This window comes from Parambassis ranga, chromosome 5 (assembly GCF_900634625.1).
Source record: "Parambassis ranga chromosome 5, fParRan2.1, whole genome shotgun sequence".
Classification (NCBI taxonomy): domain Eukaryota; kingdom Metazoa; phylum Chordata; class Actinopteri; family Ambassidae; genus Parambassis; species Parambassis ranga.
In genome coordinates, this window is record NC_041026.1 from 16,657,764 (window position 1) to 16,676,166 (window position 18,403).

Sequence of the window (18,403 nt, forward strand, 5' to 3'; positions counted from 1 at the left end):
ATGACAAGCAGTTCCTTGAGGTTATCATACTGTTTGCATACTGCTATGTTATTCTATGCATGAAATAAAGTGTTGTATTTAATAAACCTACCATGATAGTAGTGTTGGCATGAAACACACCAACTTGCTCGTGTCTGGTTGGCTTCACATTATCGCTTCATGTGACTTCATGCCACTGTAAGATTCTTAATGTAATCCTGTCGAGAAGGGATTTACCTTAAAACAACTGTTGTAAACAGAGGCAGGTCTGCAAGCTTTTATTTATCATTAAAGATTTCCAACTGTTATAAACTCTTATCAAATATACCATGCAGATAATAACAAAGACATTATTTATCTAAGCACCTTTTTTGTGTGTAGAGTTGACATGCGTTTGGTAATTGGGTTGTGCTCCTGCAGGTGAGATCCTGATGGGAGGTTGCCAAGTAAGCAGCCTGATCTGTAATAGGGAAAGACGTCAGCTTGAAGGCTGGATGGCTGTGAGCATGCGACCGCACAGCTAGAAGTTACTTACACTTGCTGCAACTAGACTTGGAGTGCAACCCATATACTACAAAGAAGCAGAGCAAAGGAACCCCAGGTTTGTGTTCTTATCTGTTTTATCGAACAGTTTGATTTATTTTAGATTAATTAAAATACTAAATTGTTTCAGTAATTAAATTATGTGTTATGTGGGCTATGATGAATATTTACATGAAGCATCTTTATTTTTATGGATCAAACTGGAGCAACATGAAACAGTTGAAAGTTTCTCAACCTGATGTGTCAATTAATTTTGACACAAGTTAACTTTTTTGTGAGTTCAGTGTAAACTTTAGGGACAGATAGCACTCTTTCCTTTTATTGCTTCAAATTTAGTATTATCTGATTTTACCTAAGGGTTGTGTTTTTTGTCGAGTATCTAATTGTATTTTCAATGATTCATTTATCATTTTATTTATGTTCCATTTGTAATTCTGTGGTAGCTTAACATTTGTGACCAAGAGGGCGCAGACAGATCAGTTTGGCACATGCTGAGAACATGAACCACGTTTTTGCCAAGCAGTTGTATCCCTGCCAAGACGGGAGGATGGGCAGATGTTGGGGAGTGTGCGAACCTACTGGATTACACAGTAGAATGACTGCTCTTTATAGGATTAAAACACAAGATTAATGGGACTCTGAGTGACTTGTAACCTTTGCATAATCTCTTGTGTGTTTCTACTGAAGGTCTGTGGTTCAATGCTTTCACAAAATGCAAAATACTATACTGTAAAAATACTGCATCCTGTTGATTATCCTCATGTTCCTCATATTGTTATTACTTTAATGTAACGCGGGACAGATTTATCAAGTGCATAAACATATTAGTTGTCAGCTCTGCCTTTTACAGTTCTGTTTTCATTGTGTGTGCCATGAGTGAGAAAAGTGAATCAAAGTGTCAGCTGCTAGGCAGCAGTGAATGCACTGATAAAACACGTTAATTGAAACTCTCCTCTTCTCTTTCTTGTCTGCAGATTTTGGGGTTTTCATAAAGGTGTCATCATGAGGCGTTCGTCTTTGCTCTTCATTACACTAACTGTGTTTATCTCTTCACTTGGAATCCTTATTCAAGCCTCACACTCACCTGACAACTCTGATTCGGTCCAAAGAGCTGGAAGCAGAGACAGAGACAGCAGCAGTCTGAACTTCACTTCAGAGAGCTCTGTGGAGGGCAGTGGACTTGGTGCTGGCAGTCTGATGTTACAGAAAATCTTCAATATGTCTGTTATTTTAAAGGAGCCTGGGCGACTAAGCAATGAAAACCATCCTGGGTCTGGAATCACAGTAACTACAGGACCAGCAAATACTGTACAGCACTCAGGGACTCACAACCAAGAAGCTGACAAAGCGAATACTCCAATTCGGCCATACACACACCCCAGAGTGCGAGTCATCATCAAGGAAGTGCAGTTGGACGGCTCCTATATTACAAATGAGGAGGAGTTAAAGGAGTTTCATATGTCCACAGTAAAGGATGACTTTCAGACTGGTAAGTAAACATCAGCTTGTAGTCCATACACCTTAAGAGTTCATGCTGAATTTATTTATAAACAAACAACCATAGATAATCTGTACTTCTCTTCTAGGTGGCGACAGTCCTAAGGTCCCTGTACAAACCAAAATGTTTCCTTCTGTGGTACATCCTAACCTGACGAAACCTGGTGGTCCCTGTGTGCTTGGCGTTCAGCCTTGTGTTGTTTCTAAAAACTTTAATGGCACTAGTCTGCTCTGGGATGACATGAGACGTACACTGGCGTTTGCCTGGGAGCTACACGTCTTTGGATCTGCCAGCCTGTTCACACTGATGACAGTCCTAGCAGGTGTGGGAGTGGTTGGAGCATGCATCCTTCCTCACCCCCTCTGTGAAGCTTTCATCTTGGCAAACACTCTCCTACTTATGGGTGGCTCTTTGCGTACAGTCCTACTTCTGCTGGATCCTTATGGGACCCGTTTGATCCTGTCTCATGCTACTCTGGCAGCGCTACATAATGTTTCTCTGCAGCTGCTTCTATGGACACAGGTTGTGCTTGCTCTGGTCATGCTGAGAGGTTTAAAATTATTACTTCTCCCACTGAAACTGCAGTGCCCATGGGTGCTTGGAGGGTTTTCTGTATTGCACTGCACGGCATTACTTGTAGCAGATTTATACTCTTCTTCTTTGCCTCCTGCTCTGCCTCTTTTGCTGCAGACCCTCTCCCTCTGCTTGGGCCTCCCATTCTGTTTGGGCATCTTCATTAAGTCCTTTTCCCATCTACACTCCTCCCCTACAACGTCTGTACCAGAGTGGGTTCCGTCACAGAGGACCAGGAAGCGTGGAAAGCAAGTAACAGCAGTGTGCGCCTTCCTCGGGGTGCTGTGCTGTATCCTTCATCTGTATAGTCTGTTCTGGCTTTATGGGCTACTGGGGAACTGGAGGCAGTTTGGCTGGGGATGGTGGCTCAGTCAGTTTTGGGCCAGGATTCTAGAGTTAGCCTGGGGATTCTCTTTGGTGGTACTTGGTTCTTGGATTTTCTGGACACCCTCTAGGGTTCCTTCAAGAAACGATCATGTGCAAGGCAGAGGTGAGGTGTCTAAAAGGGTGGAGCCGAAAAGCTTATGGGACAGAATCTTAGCCACTGTATGGAAAAGCCCACTAAGAAAACCAGAGAAAACCTGGGAAGATCTAATGCCAAATAACTGGGTGAAGTGTAATCTCTCTAAAGCAGGTTTCATCAACAGTGCAATGTGCCCATATGATGAGCCTCCATCTGCTATTTTACAAGAATTCAAGCAGGATCCTGTTAGCAGCAGCAACTCTGACCCTCAGTCTGCATTCCTGTGGCAAAAAGTGGGGGAGCGTGAATGTATTCTGTCACTTATAGAATTTGACATGCGCCCTCCATCTCCTATTAACCTCAGGCGCAGCATTGATAATGCCTTTTATCATGGACAGCTTGTTGCTGGAAGTCTCTTCACGCCCCCACCTCCTTCTTGGACTCAGAGTATGGGCATAGAGTCCAATGACGGTGACAGCAGCCCTGCAGCATTCCCCCCAGGTTATGTTGGCTATGGATGGATGCAGGATACAGAATCTATTTCTGCATCCCTGGACCATTTCCAGGCCAAAGAGACAGAACAGCCAGCCAGTGCTGATTATAATGGCAGCACAGGGTCTCCAGCTACTGCACAGCAGGGGGAAAAATTCTCAGCAGTGATGCATCAGCACTGCTGGTCTGATGATGACATCACAGACCTGTGAGTTGTCCTTTAAGAGCACTATCCAAATAATCTATATACAATCTGCACCATCTAGATGGGACACAGTCATATAATTTTGATTACAGTGCTTCATTTTACTGTGATGTGTCCAACTGATATATGACAGCTGATTGGGGTTCAGGTTTTCATCTTGGAGAAGATTTAGAAGTCTGAGGTAATGACAGTCCACTTTTTTCCTGTTTTCATTAAATGAAACACAAATAAATTTAAGTAATCGACTTCAAACTTCAACATTTTACTACACACAAACCTTCTAACCCTTTATACATTAGGCCACAATCACTGTTCTCATGTTTATGTTCCAACACAACTTAATCAACTACTGCACAGAAATGTAATGAGCAAGGAGTAAAAGTGTGAAAACCAAAATAGTTTCAAGGAGTTTTATGTTTGTTTATTTCTGTGTATAGGACAGAGTGAAATGAAGATACATCATCTGAGTAAACATTTGCATCAGTGTAGTGTTTTAACGAAATGCATTTTTAACTGTGTTGTTTGTAAATAAAGTGACTTTATATGAATCACATATGATGTGTGTGAAATGTATCATTTTAGTTGAATCAGTCTCACTCAGCTTCTGTGTCCTTTCAGAATAAAACACAACCTAATTTGACAAAAAATATTATTTTTAGGTTGCATTTTCACATAAAGTCTCATTCACTTAAATTCCCCATGCACCTGTTATGTGTTAAATTTATTACAATTGTAGTTTATAAAGATTTATTCAAAGCATCATTTTTAGGCCCTTTCTGCTGCAGGGATTGATTGGTCAATTAAACTATATGGGGACGACTCGAAACTGTGACAGTTATGATGATTTGTCCAACAACAACACAACAAATGACAGCTATGACGAGTCAGAATGATTTGTTGCATTTCGCAGTGATGTGGATTTTAAAACTCTGTGATGGACAGACTGATGATGCAGAAGCTGCTGTGTGAAGCCCGTTGAAAGGCAGCCTCGGCTTCAGTCATGTGGTGTCCGGTGTTCAACATGGATCAGCAACAGGACGCCATGCCTCACTTTAGATTTGACCAGCAGGATGACCTCAACTCCACTCACTGTAAGTTCCACAGAAATTAGGTGTGCTGCTTGTGCCTGATTTCTCTTTGATTGATTGATATATAGCCTAAACTATAATGAAGGACATGGTCCATGGCATAGGCTGCAAGGATGTTGTAGATCATGCAACTTTGAAACCACCACTTCTGATAACCATAAATATTTCACTTAACAGATATTTATTTTGTGACATATAATTACTGCTTTAGAGTTTTGACTTCAGAATCAGAAATACTTTTTTAATCCCATGGGAAATAATAATTGCTTAGAATGCACTCATGGACAAACTCTGTGGCATAGTCTAATACACTTTAGACTTTACCAGGACTCAGTGAAATGATTGTAGCTGAGGGGGTCCCCCATGGCTCCTGTGATAAGCTGTATGGTGAACAGTTTTAATTTTTTGTTTCAAGTAACTTACTGACTTTTTGCTCATTTTTCCAGTGCTGCACAGTGTGACGGATGCACAACTGAAGCACATGGAGCCATCACTGCAATGTAGTGACAACCTGATGACTCTGAAGGTGAAGCAGGGCAGAGGTCTTCATTCTTTTGTGGATAGAAACAGGCTCCATGATTGCAGATGCCTATGAACAACTGGCCAGTATTAAAAAGACTATGAGTGTATTTTTTAAATAGGATTTTAAATTGCAGTGTCTGCAGTCTCACTCATCCACACGTAGCAGCTGTGGACTGTATGTTAAAGGGTCCTTTAGAGGGCTGATCCCCACTGCACCCTACAACAGACTTCTGCATACAGAAGATGGTACGATGGGCCCTCTGGTGGTCAAACATGTGAGCTGTTTTCTGCTTTTTTGGTTATACCATCTGGTTCCTAGCAGGATGAAGAATATTTAAGATTAAGATTAAGAAAACCTTTATTTGTCGCACGATGGGGAAATTGCGTAAGATTAAAAAAGCCTCAAGACTGCTTCAAGACATACCAGACGCCAGGAGTCCCAGGCATCACTGACATACCCCGCAGGGAAAGTCCCCTCAGGGCAGAGTGGTTCTCCCGGTGACACTTTTCTTTGTGGGAAAATTATGTCTAATGCACTGAATGACCCGTTGATTATCTCCATGTCAAAAAAGAGCACAGCAGCGTGTTCAAGAGATAAAAGTCACAAAAAGTCAGAGGACAAAACCAGAGAGGCGGGCCAGCAGAGAGACGGCAGGAGCAGTCAGGTCTGCACTCCTCAGGAGTCAGAAAGAAAGATTTACTGTCTCTTAATGAGGATGTTGAGCTTTTATTCACATGTCCTTCAGCGCAAAACATCAAGTAGTCTACAACAACAACTACGCCTCCTAGTGACAGTAGTCGGGTTGTGCAGCATCCTCAGTTCCCATTAGGGCCCACACCACCACACTGCTGTGTGCACTGCTTTTTCTTCAGGTGCTGCTGCAGACTCCAACAATGGAAACAAAGAAGCACCCACAGCTCAGCACCCAATAAAAGCCCTCACACTTTTCTCAAAGATACCTGGGAATTTTCAGCATCATCTCTACCTCCTGTACCAGCCAGCAAGCACAAAGAGAAGCCTCAAGTCCCCCAGCAGCCATGGCTTCCAGTGGCTTACCTGCCATTCCATAAATACCCTGTATCTCCAAAGAGTCGAGCTGAACCTGTAAGCAGGGATCAATAAGAAGCCATTTCATCATCCACATCTTTACTTGTGTATAACCTTCCTGAGCAGGCTACCATTCCTGTATTTCCTGATTTTCCAGCTACGCCTCCTGCAGATGGAACTCCGCGTGAAAATCAGCCCTTATACCACACGCCTCTTTACTCCTTCCTTGTTCATCAGCTGCCAAAATCAGTTACAAGAAATAGGTAAATAACACCTGATGCAGCACTACAGACTCTTAGCTCAAAGAACCTAGTGCTACATAAAAAGGAGCTGAAAAGAACTCAAACTGTAAATTTTCTTTAGGGTAAGGTTAGTCACACAAATTACTATTATTATTATTATTTGGATTACAACATACTGTTTCATTGCGTCCTTGCTTCTTGGAATTAGTATGCACAAGACAGTCAGTTACTTCGTACTTGCATTAATATTTAAATATAAAAGTAATTTTTCTATAAATGAATCGAAGTGAGGGATTTACTTACAAAAACACACGACTTTGAACAATCTGTTATAATTAAATACGCGTCAAAAAGTTAACAAATAATTCGAAATAATAAACATAAAAATAAATAAAAATTAAACAAAATTTTTTTGACGTTTTTGTTGATTTTTTGTAAGCTGTAAACATAAACGTGCACAGCGGTTGTAAACCTGCTGAGTGGATCACCTGCGTGGATCTTGTGGGTGGAGGGGGGGGTGGTGAGCGGTCTGCCGCTCAGCTGTTCTGACGTTGAGCACGCTAACTGACGTCACCGTGGGAGTGTCCACCATCGGGAGAAATGAACGGTCATCAACACAATCCTCTCAGCGCCCATGTAAGTTGAAGCCAGCAAAGCACAGGATTCTATGCGACTTTCTGTGTGAATGAGATGTGATTCTTCGCGCTGCTGCCCGCGGTTGGTTGACGTCGGTTTATCCTGAGGCCGCTGCTGCTTGGCGATGTGCCCCGCTCGCCTGTAGCTAACCATGGCTGAAGCTGGATGTGTGTGTGTGTGTGTGTGTGTTTGTGTTTTAGCTAGAGAGCCTAGCTGCTAACTGACAGGTGGCGAATAAGCGCCTGATTTTGTCACCCAGGATGTCCAGGATGGGCGATGTTAAGTATATTTACATGTGAGTGATTACGAAAAGTAAGTTAATGCTTTTGTTGTAAGAAGATGGCTCCTGAGGGTTTTACCTTTGGGGACAACACCCAGGCCTGGCTGATCATGATAATCAACATTAATCGTTTTAACGCTGCAGTTACCTAGAAATGTTATTCATAGTGAAGTACCGGTGCTGGATAATGAAAACCTACACACTGTAGCGATTAAATAGGCCACCGTGAAATACAAGTCCAAGGTGTGATTAAGAAAGCCTGGTGGGAGTGTGTGACAGATGGCCACCCGATACCTCCGATCCAAACTTGAGCTTTTCACACCTGAGAGGACTGTTTCTACCAGTGTGCTGTCACTCAGTCACGATTATGCAGCTTTTTGGTTAAAATTATACTGTTGCATTTCAATGACTGTAGAAACATTAGCTGTAGCAGTAGTTACAGATACATGTTTTCAACATAGATGTTCAGATGTTGCATTGAGCTAGAAAGCCTGTCACCCGTTCCTATCACGTTACATGGTGGCCAGCATCTGATTTATTCATTCAAATCAGTGATGTTGGAGTTTGCCAATGAATTTAAATACAAAAAGCAGGTTTTATTTGCAGCTATAGCAGGGATGAGAGGTATATGGATTATCCCTAGCAGGTATATGCAAGGTGAACATCGTGGATACCAGTTAAAGCCTGGTTGTGTATCCACAGAAAGCCACAGCAGCTCAGGCTTCAGTTTAAGTTGTGATGGATGAAGATAGCTTTGCTTTTTTTGAGCTACAGGCGAACTCTGGGGGGAGATAAAAAAAATAAACTGCACACTTAACACCGTGGTGTGATAATGGCAGACATGAGTCATGGTAGCATGCTTTTATTTTGAATATTACGCCTACCTCATGACCTCGCCCCGCACGGCAGCACCGGTGTGCACTGTAAAGTGAAATCAACGCCCTCCGGCTCACCACGTTAGCATGTACTGCTAGCTAAGAGAGTAGCAGACAAGCCATTAAAACTGGGATCAGCGATGTTTTCTGACTTTGCGACTGCACCGGTTAGAACCTCTCTACAATATAAAAACAGTTTACACTGATGTTTTTAGGATATATGTCTGTCAGTCGTGTGTGTTGAAAGGTAGGCCTACTGTCGTTAGCTAGCTGGTGCTAATTTCATCCTCTTCTTATCTCCAGCTAATGTTAAACCTTTGGGCTCAGACTGTTTGTACTAACGTAATAACAGCGCTCATGTATACAACATTGTTTCATAGATGTGTTCATATCTTGATTTAGGACAAATCTTTGTAATTTTTAAACACAGGCGTTACTACAGTTGCTCTCTTTGTAATGACACTAAATGCACCTGTAACTTACTGAGTAGCATAAATGTGATAAACTAGCAAGGGTTGTGGACTGATGGGAAGCTCTCTAATGTATATAGCGTGTGTTTGATGAAAAGCTGCTGTTTATAATCTGACAAAAAGAAAGTTTATTGCTTCGCCAGTCGCTGTTTTGTTTTTGAAGGAGTGGTGGTGATGATCTCATCGACATGTACCTGACGCATGACTGTACCTGTTTTATTCCTGCAGACAGCGTGTTTACATCAACACTAACTGTGCATTGCTGTGTTTACAGTTCTTGTCATTTCTGAGTCAGTTTTATCTTATCTCAGTTTGATCTTTATAAATGAGGCAAATGGTTCACGTCCTGCAGATATTCCCACAAGCTATTCGGCTCCATTAATTAATAATGCACAGTTAATTAAACTAAACAAGTCCTTGGAGGCCAGTGCTGTTCAAAGTAAAAACCACGTGTCTTCATTTTTTTTTCATCAGAATTATGAAGACAGACACTGGTTTGATCTTTTTGGGGAGAATGACTGTACTGTTTTTTGGGGGGGCAAATATTTACAGTTAGCATGTTTGTGGCCTTTTGCATACTAGTTTAATATATACTGATTCTCTGATTGTGTCCAAACCCTTGCTATTAGGTGTTTAAAAGTGTCAAGCCATTTCTCATACCTATTTGTTTTTGCTTTTTTGCAGCATGTGATCTTTCTAAATGTCCATGGAAACAGCTGACTAACGTTTGACAGCTATTCCATCAGATTTCACTTGAAAAAATTACCCAGAGGAAGCACTGTGGGAGCTTTGCTTGGATTATTAAGCCGTTTTTCTGTGTGGGTAGACACACAGATCTACTGCTAATGAGCACATCTGAAGGTATGTTTGTCTGCAGTTACACTGTTGCTGCTTTTAGTGTCTTTTTCCTAACATTGTTATTACTGTGTTTTTGTAAAGAGTTTTAACTGTTTTTCTTTGCAACTGGATGTGATGCTACAGATGTTTTTGTCTCCTTGTTGTTTTCCTTTTTCTCTTGAGAGAGATTTTAATCTATGTTCCTGGTTGAATCAATAAAAAGGACAACATTCAACCCACTGCTTAGTTATCAATATAATTCATAGCTAATCAGTGATCGATATTAATATTGAAGTGAAATATGCAGGTGTAGAAAAATGCATTCTGTGGAAACGCGCCACAAAGACACACTGTGTCCAGAACAAACTGGACCTGCTGCCATTTTGCAGAAAAACAAGTGAAATGCTCCTAGACATGCAGAGATCACTGTGTAGATGGTGTGACCTTGGAGCACTGCATGTACAGAGAGTGATAAGCGAGTGCTGGCTGACCCAATTCAAAGAGAACACTTTGCCTTCCGCCTGGAGGAGTCAGATGCCATTGTGTTTTCACTGTAGATGTAGGATATACGTCCACAACTGAGTGTGTTCTTTGTTATGCCTTGACTTGACGTTTGTGCTTATTTTTGTGTTTATTGGAAGACAACTGTATATGATGAGTGATTCATGATAAAGATCAAAGAGCAGCTTTTATTCACAGAAGACTGGAGGCATCCACATTAATCAGTAGGCTCTGCAGTGAGGCTACAGTATATATATATATAGCTTTAATGTATGACGTGAACTGTGAGCTTAAAGCAACATAGAGTGAGAGAATAGAGTAGTTACTGGTGCTCTTTTTGCAGTTTTGACCTTACAGATGTTTCAGCCTTTTCAAATGCCATTTCAAAGTGAAACAACAATTAGCACCACGTTCTGCAGGAATTGGAGGATGATGCTCTGGATTGAAGTATTTATGGTCACCTACTGTAGTGCTTTCTGGCCCTGCAGGTCTGACAGCAGCACCAGCACTTAATGAGCCTCTGAGTCTCACTAATGGAGCATTTTCAAAGAGTTTTTGGTCTTATGTTGCCTCGCTAGCTTGTTAAATGATACTCTGTAGCCATGCTGCTGACTCATGGGATCATTTTTCCATTCGTCTGCAAGTAATCCACATACTACACAGTCAGACCCATCACTTCTATGCTTTGGATATTTTTTTTACGGTTCAGGTAAACACACCATGCACTGTGTCTTGTTAAACACCCTGGGGTACAAAGAAATGTAATGTTGCTGCTCCAACCAATATAAATGTAGTCTTGACAGAAGGTACTATATGTTTAGAAATAGGTGTCCTTACAGTGTAACAATAAGTGACTGTGTAATATGGACCATGTGGTGCACACAAAATGTAAATACATAATTTGTGATCCACTGCTGTTCACAAGAGCTGCAACCACAGACAGTCAGGTTTAAGAGTTTAAAATCAAGGCAACTGGACTCACAGTGCAGTTTCCTGAAGACCTCGCTGTGAGTCCAGTTGAATATAACGTGACCTGGATGAATGGGACTTCAAAGACATACATACAGTCAGCTGTCAGCTTTGCATTCTGTTTCAGATATAAAGAGGCATATTGTGAGGATGTGTGTTTTTGCGTGTCACTGACAAATAAGAGTTGTCTTATTAGTGAAACTTCTGTATTTACAAATCTATACATGGTAGATTTGGGGTTTAAGGAATACTGTAAAAATCTACTTTCACTTTCAGCATTTGTATTCTATGATATGTAAGCCACAGCAGGACTGTAGAGATCTCTCTCAGGCCCACCCCCCTTTGTCTGTCCTACAGATGGGCTGTGCAGTGGCAGCTCCTTAGAGCAGTTGTTTATGTTTTTCTTTAGGCTGTGAGTCTACAATTGATGTCATGTTCATTTCTTCAAGTCATTTCATGTCATCTTCATTTGTGCTGCAGTGGGCAATAGTTGCCATTCTTACATAGCAAGGTTAATCAGTGTAACCCTTTTAGTTGTGCAAGTAGAAAAGTTATTTAGTTTGGTTTTCATTTTACATAATTCCGCTGTCATCTGTCTCTTATCTGGTGATTGTTTTCAAGTGCTTTTATTTTGTTATTAATGTTGTTTTATGTTTTTACTTTAGTTAATCCTGATTTGTGAGTCAGAAGAGGAGAGGCTGGGCTGATGGTAAGCTCTCTGACACACTTTATCTCACCTCCTGTTTAGCTTTCTTTTTCACAGTCTTTTATTGAATGTTGATAACTCAAAACACACTATGGCTACTGACAAGAACAGATATGTGGAGTTGTCCTCTATATTACAGGATTAAGTCTTGTTATAAAATCAGATGCAAAGGGGAGGCTGCAGTGGATCAAGGAACACCTTATTCAGTTGAGAATTGGAAAGCACTCACTTTATTCCATTTAGAATTTCATTTTGGTCTCTTTGTTAGCGTCATCCAAGCATTCTCAATTATGTTGATGGTTAATTTCTATAATCAATACTTTCTGAAATGTGTCATGCACCCATTGAATTTAATTGCACGAAAGCAAACAATTAAAAATGACTTCACTTTACATGTGCATTTCAGAAACTGTTCTCAAAGCTTGTTCATTTTGACTTTTTTGCATCGTTTGGTTGGCACTGTCAGATATGCCACATACTGTTTGGAAAAATGGCATGCTTACTATTTTAAGAAAATAATAAGCATGCCAAACATTTATTAATTGTTTGGAACTTAAATCTTTTATTGTAAATATGAGCAAAGGCTTCAGTTAAACTACAAAAGAGTGGTCATGTCTGTGCCAACCCGATTTATGTTGCTCAGTTCTGTTTTTGTATTCTGCTGCTGCTTATTATGTTTATCACTCACTGCTGCATGTCATAATACATTTTATTTTCCTTTTGTGGTAGACAAGCATGACATTGAGCCAAGCCACAGATGCATGTCCACTCAAAAGGTCCAGCTGAGCGCCATCTGCTGCTTCCCGGCTTTCAACCAGCCTCTCAGGGTGGGGGTGTCGACAGGACATAGCTAGTCCTCTGCACCCCCAAGTACAACCTCTCTGTGAAACTGGAGGTCTCTGATGGATCAGGGTAGTAGTGAGCAGAGTCCAGAGGAGGCGGACACAGGAGGCCGAGTGGAGCCGGAGGTCGGCAGGAGGGCGTCGGAGTCAGAGCACGGCTTGTCCAAAATCACCCATAATGCCCTGGAGAACATGGGAGCGTTGGGCCATGGCCTGAAGCAGTTCTTCCAGCCACAGCGCCGACGCTCCTCCGTTTCCCCTCATGACTCCGCCTTGTCCTGCATAGGCACCCCTGCCTCCGAACCCACTGATGTAGGGTCAGAAGTAGGGGACGCTCCTGCTTCCTCTGCCCCCCCTGTGGATTCTGATAACCCTGCCGCTTCCGCTCCTCCTGCAGCTTTGAGCCGTGTTCTGCAGCAGATCCGAGGTGCTCCACCAATAATGAAGCGAGGCACCAGCCTGCAGAGCCGCCGTAGCAAGGCAGGGGGCACTGGGGATCCTCCCCAAAAAGGCAGCCCACAGATCCACCGGCGCAGCACCCATGAGGCCCTGCTCCAGGCTGGACGCCCTCGCTCCTCCTCGACCACAGACACACCCAGCAGCCCTGCCCTGGCTGACATGCTCCTGACCTCTGGTTACCACTCCACTGAAGAGCCTGACAAGGTGAGCATCTCAGTCCTGTTAGGTGGAAAGGAGTAACACAGTACAAGAAGTTACACTGGGAGTGTTTATAGTATAGATGATGCAGGTAATGGCTTTGGCTCAGTTACTACTGAGGAACTGATGCAATATCATAATGCACATTTCTCAAACTGTAGGTGAACAAAAGCAGAGCTTAAGGCATTACCTAAGTGTATTCACCACACTGTGGGGTTCCTAGATTTAGTTTTGCACCAAACAGTCTCTTGTTTTATTTGTTTACATGAGAGAACTCAGACCAACAATAACTGAGAAAATCGTATTCTTTATTCTTCATGAAGTGTAGATCAGGCACAGCACAACTTGTATTATTGTGGCATTATTTTTAGGAATTAAAGGCCACAACACAAAAACTGCACTACACTTGTGTCAGGAGAAAACAGGTGCATTGTACATGTTTTGGCTGCTAGTGTTTTAGACCTGACTCATGCACCAAACCATGTGCAAAACCATCTAAACTAAGAGGACTGGGGAAATGTGTTAAAAGGCTGTTAATGGTTTAGATGTGCTTGGATGAACCACTGAATGGGTGAAAGGGAGATGAGTTGTCAGAGGTAGAAGGTCAGAGACTGCCTTTGAGTGGTTGTACACTATATGCTTTAAGCCTTTCTAAATTTAGCTTTTGCTGTCTCTAAGTGTACTTCAGGTCAAAGGAGGCTTGTAGGACTAAATAAACTTGTGCGATGATTTGTTTTTGTATGAAGTTTCATAGGAACCTGGTCATTGTGAGAGACTATGTAGTTGCAGTATGACAGCTTGAACAACAAAATAAAGGCTCGGGCACAGATCCCATTGCTCAGTGGAAGCTGGATTTAAGTGTATCAACAGATGTTAGAAGCAGGTTGGATACATTACACCCTCCTCCACAACTTGTGTAATCTTTTGACCTGTTGCATGTAATCAACAGTTCTCATTTATGGACACTCTGCCACAGATTCAGTCAGTAGAGAACATTTTCCTTAGAGCATTATTGCTGTTGGTGTTTACAAGGCATTCAATCAAATTAAATCAGTCAAATTAAAATACAAAGAAGAATGCTAGAGTTAACATTATGACACAAAGCTCCACCAACATCAGACTCACTGATGCATACACCATGTGAGGGAGAGAAATGTGTGTATTTTAAAATGTAAAACATAACAGCATTTAAAAAAAAATCTTAGCATGTAGATTTGCAAATGGAAACAAAAACTATGTATTTTGCATTTTCTTAACTGCAGTTAGGGGTTGATTGACTCTTAGCTGGTTGGAATTGTAATTAAATCCCCTTGTTTTTTTCTTTTTAACATCATTAGACAAAATAGCCTTCTATTGTGTGTAATAGTCTCGTCTCACCGAGAAGCTGAGAAGGATTCATTCATTGTGTTGTTGGTCTAGTTTAATCACTTTAGATTGTGTTAATTCTCTAATTGCATTGTCTCAAGGTGAGCCCAGGGGCTCTAATGACAGTTAACTGCATCAAGTTACCGTAATTGTTCTGAGGATAAACTAAAAATCAGTGTCATAACTCAGAGTCACCGATGCAAATACTATGTAAGGGAGAGAATGTGTGTTATTTAAAATGTGAAGAATAAAAGAAATTAGCACTTAAAAAGCCTGTGGAAACAAAAACAATATTTTTGTTTCCGTTTGCCTGTTTTTCTCCAGTTTTCTCATCTTTCTACCAGTATGTCCCTGAACTGCAGGTAGGCACTGAAAGACAAAAGGGAACCTCTGGTTTATAGGCGCCATCTGCTGTTGTGAATGTGTTGTTACAGATATATTAAAAGGAAAATACTGGTGATGAGTGCACTCTAAGTCAAATAACTACTGCCTCTTTTATTTTTCTACTCACTTTTTATTTTAGCTCGATCGTTATGATGGATCAGGCCCCGCTGTTTCACCCAATGCCCTTCCTTATAGTGCTGATGGATATGATGTGGTTGATAGTACCCCAGACCCCCAGCGTACTAAGCAGGCCATTGCCCAGCTGCAGCAGAAAATCCTCAAGCTCACAGAACAAATCAAGATAGAACAAACTGCACGTGACGATAACGTGGCTGAGTATCTGAAACTTGCAAATAATGCTGACAAGCAGCAGAGTGCACGCATCAAACAGGTGTTTGAGAAGAAGAACCAAAAGTCAGCCCAGACCATCCAGCAGCTGCAGAGGAAGTTGGAGCACTACCACCGTAAGCTTCGAGAGGTGGAACATAATGGCATCCCTCGCCAGCCCAAAGATGTTTTCCGAGACATGCACCAGGGGCTGAAGGATGTTGGAGCAAAGGTCTGTGTTTTTTACTTTTGCTCTCAGTGTCTTTCTATCCAAGCACAAATCCACTCTTATCAACCTTATGTTGCTATGACAGTGTTTTAGTTCATGACATATCTGATAAAACACAAGAACATAATTTAGATTTCAAGCCATGGCGTTGTCTTTTTAATTTTTTTTAAATCATTTCTTAACGGAGCAGGATTTTAGATGAAGTTCTGCTTCAGCCTTTAGTCACTAATCTAATCTCTTTCATTATAGGTAACAGGGGGCCTCTCCAGTATCTCTCAAGCTACCCATTCTGCAGCTGGAGCTGTGGTGTCCAAGCCTAGAGAAATAGCTTCCCTCATTCGCAACAAGTTTGGAAGTGCTGATAACATTGCAGCGCTGAAAGACTCTTTAGATGAAACCCAGGGAGAAGATGGGGTTGGTCCTGGTGGAGCGAGGACCCTTGGGACAGGACAGTTGCAGTCCAGTCCAAAGTATGGTAGCGATGATGACTGTTCTAGTGCTACTTCTGGTTCTGCAGGAGCAAACAGCACCCCTGGAGCTCCCGGAGGACCCCCTAGCTCCAAGGGAAATACACTTGATCAGGCCCAAGCCTCAGGCTTCGATGCTATACTCCATGAGATTCAAGAACTTCGGGATAACCAGGGTCGGCTTGAGGAGTCCTTTGAAAATTTAAAAGAGCACTATCAGCGGGACTATACCATGATCATGGAGGCGTTGCAAGAGGAGCGATACAGGTAACATTTGCATAAAGTCTTGTATACCAGCTCTGTAAATGTGCGCCTGTTTCTTGTTTTCTGACCTGTGCAGTTGTCTCTGTTTGGCAGATGTGAACGTTTAGAAGAACAACTCAATGACTTAACAGAACTGCACCAGAATGAAATTCTGAACTTAAAACAGGAACTGGCCAGTATGGAGGAGAAAATTGCCTACCAGTCTTATGAAAGAGCGAGAGACATACAGGTGAGCTGCACCAAGGTTATAATGTAACATTTCTGCTTTGCCACTGTCTGTTGTTTACTGATAGTTTGTGTCTAATCTGTAGGAGGCGCTGGAGGCCTGTCAGACGCGTATCTCAAAGATGGAGCTGCAGCAGCAGCAACAGCAAGTGGTTCAACTGGAGGGTTTAGAGAATGCCACAGCCCGGACTCTTCTTGGGAAACTAATCAACGTGCTGCTAGCTGTTATGGCAGTCCTTTTGGTGTTTGTGTCCACAGTTGCTAACTGTGTTGTCCCCTTAATGAAAACACGCAGCCGTACACTCACCACGCTACTGCTCGTCGTCCTCCTCGCCTTCCTCTGGAGGCACTGGGACGCTATATCAGAGTATCTGCATCGCTTTCTTCTGCACCCCAGATGACCAGTTTGGAGAAGAATATTGAAATAATGATGGTCTTGAGGGTTGGGGACAGAACATTGACCCATACAGGGAGTTGAATCTCAATAATCCTACTTTTTCTACATCTTCAGCAGCTTCTCAAAACACTCAGAAAGGCTTGCATCAGAAGCTTATCACGTTACCACTTTCTGAAATGTGTTTTGAGAATTAAGGGGGAAAGGTTAGATGATTGATATTGACTTTCTATCTTCAGTGCAATTGTGGCACAAGCACATGCTGTAAGGGTGAATGGAGCATAGCTGAAGGAACTGCATACTTAATTTCCCTCTTCTGAGTGAATTTGTTTACATGTGGAAAACTTTACTTTGTTTAACCACAGAAGAAATTGTAATTCAGAGTTTTATTGTTTTTAAGTTGAATCAAGTGGTATTGTTTTGAAGTCACTGGTATTTTAATACAGCCGATTAGTGGAGTTTTAATATTCTTTTAACTAATGAGCTAACAGTATTCTGCAGGCTTAGTTGTCCGCATTCTCTTTTATAAGTTCTCTCTCTTCTGGTCTTGTGATTCTGGCGTTTTAGTCTGTTCTTCCTTTCTTCTTTGTTCTTTCGAATTTCAGCTTGTGTGACCAGCTCTTCCACTTCCTGCTCACTGCACTCTGAAGAACAGGGTGCTTGCACATCAGCTACATTGCTCTGGAATCACTGGGTCAAATAGTTGTGGGTTGTTTCTTTTGGATGAGTGAAGTCAAAACACTGGTTCTGCCGCAACCTGGATACTGCTATCAAAGACATTGTGTTTGGAGTCGCGACCCTGCCAACTGGATCCCACCACCCTGGTGGCTTTCCAACCGCAGAAGAATAATCTATGAACTGAATTAACATACTTGAAGAGCAACTAAAGTGCTCAAAAGACTCAGTGCTTCCGTACTGTTTCTATTAGTGACAATGAAATAGTAAGACTTTTTAGTTGATTTTTTTATTTTTTAAAGATAAAAATAAATTTGCTGTTTTAAAAGGTGATATTCAAAGTCTACATTTTGTACACAGTGTTTGATAAAATGCACATTACATCACAAAAATCTTCCTTTTTGGGAACTTTGGTTCTTTAGCTTATGCAGCTATGCAGTGATGTCATTACAGTTTCTCTTTACACAAGTGTGGAAAGAAAAATCTGTTACAGAAAAAGGGGTCAGTGGGGCTTCAGAATGTGAAACCAACAGATGAAAATAAATTAGAAATATCTAGCAATTTTTCATTTATTCATTACTTAAATGAGCTAACTATTTAGGAGGATTAGAAAGTTGTGCAGAGCTTAATTTGAGGTAAGTGTAAGT

General features: G+C 41.7%; 1 protein-coding gene across 2 annotated transcripts; it reads left to right on the plus strand.

Moving 5' to 3' along the window:
- Positions 1-7,202: 7,202 nt before the first annotated feature.
- tmcc1b (transmembrane and coiled-coil domain family 1b) lies at positions 7,203-18,089 on the plus strand. Of its 2 annotated transcripts, none has more exons than XM_028406582.1 (8): positions 7,203-7,289; positions 9,599-9,775; positions 11,887-11,930; positions 12,657-13,432; positions 15,315-15,734; positions 15,981-16,465; positions 16,556-16,691; positions 16,774-18,089. In XM_028406582.1, the coding sequence occupies exons 4-8, from the start codon at positions 12,830-12,832 to the stop codon at positions 17,086-17,088; spliced, it is 1,959 nt and encodes a 652-aa protein (XP_028262383.1). In that variant the 5' UTR covers positions 7,203-7,289; positions 9,599-9,775; positions 11,887-11,930; positions 12,657-12,829; the 3' UTR covers positions 17,089-18,089. The 2 variants fall into 2 exon arrangements, with proteins under 2 accessions (XP_028262383.1, XP_028262384.1); XM_028406583.1 differs by lacking the exon at positions 7,203-7,289 and adding an exon at positions 8,498-8,611.
- Positions 18,090-18,403: the final 314 nt, after the last annotated feature.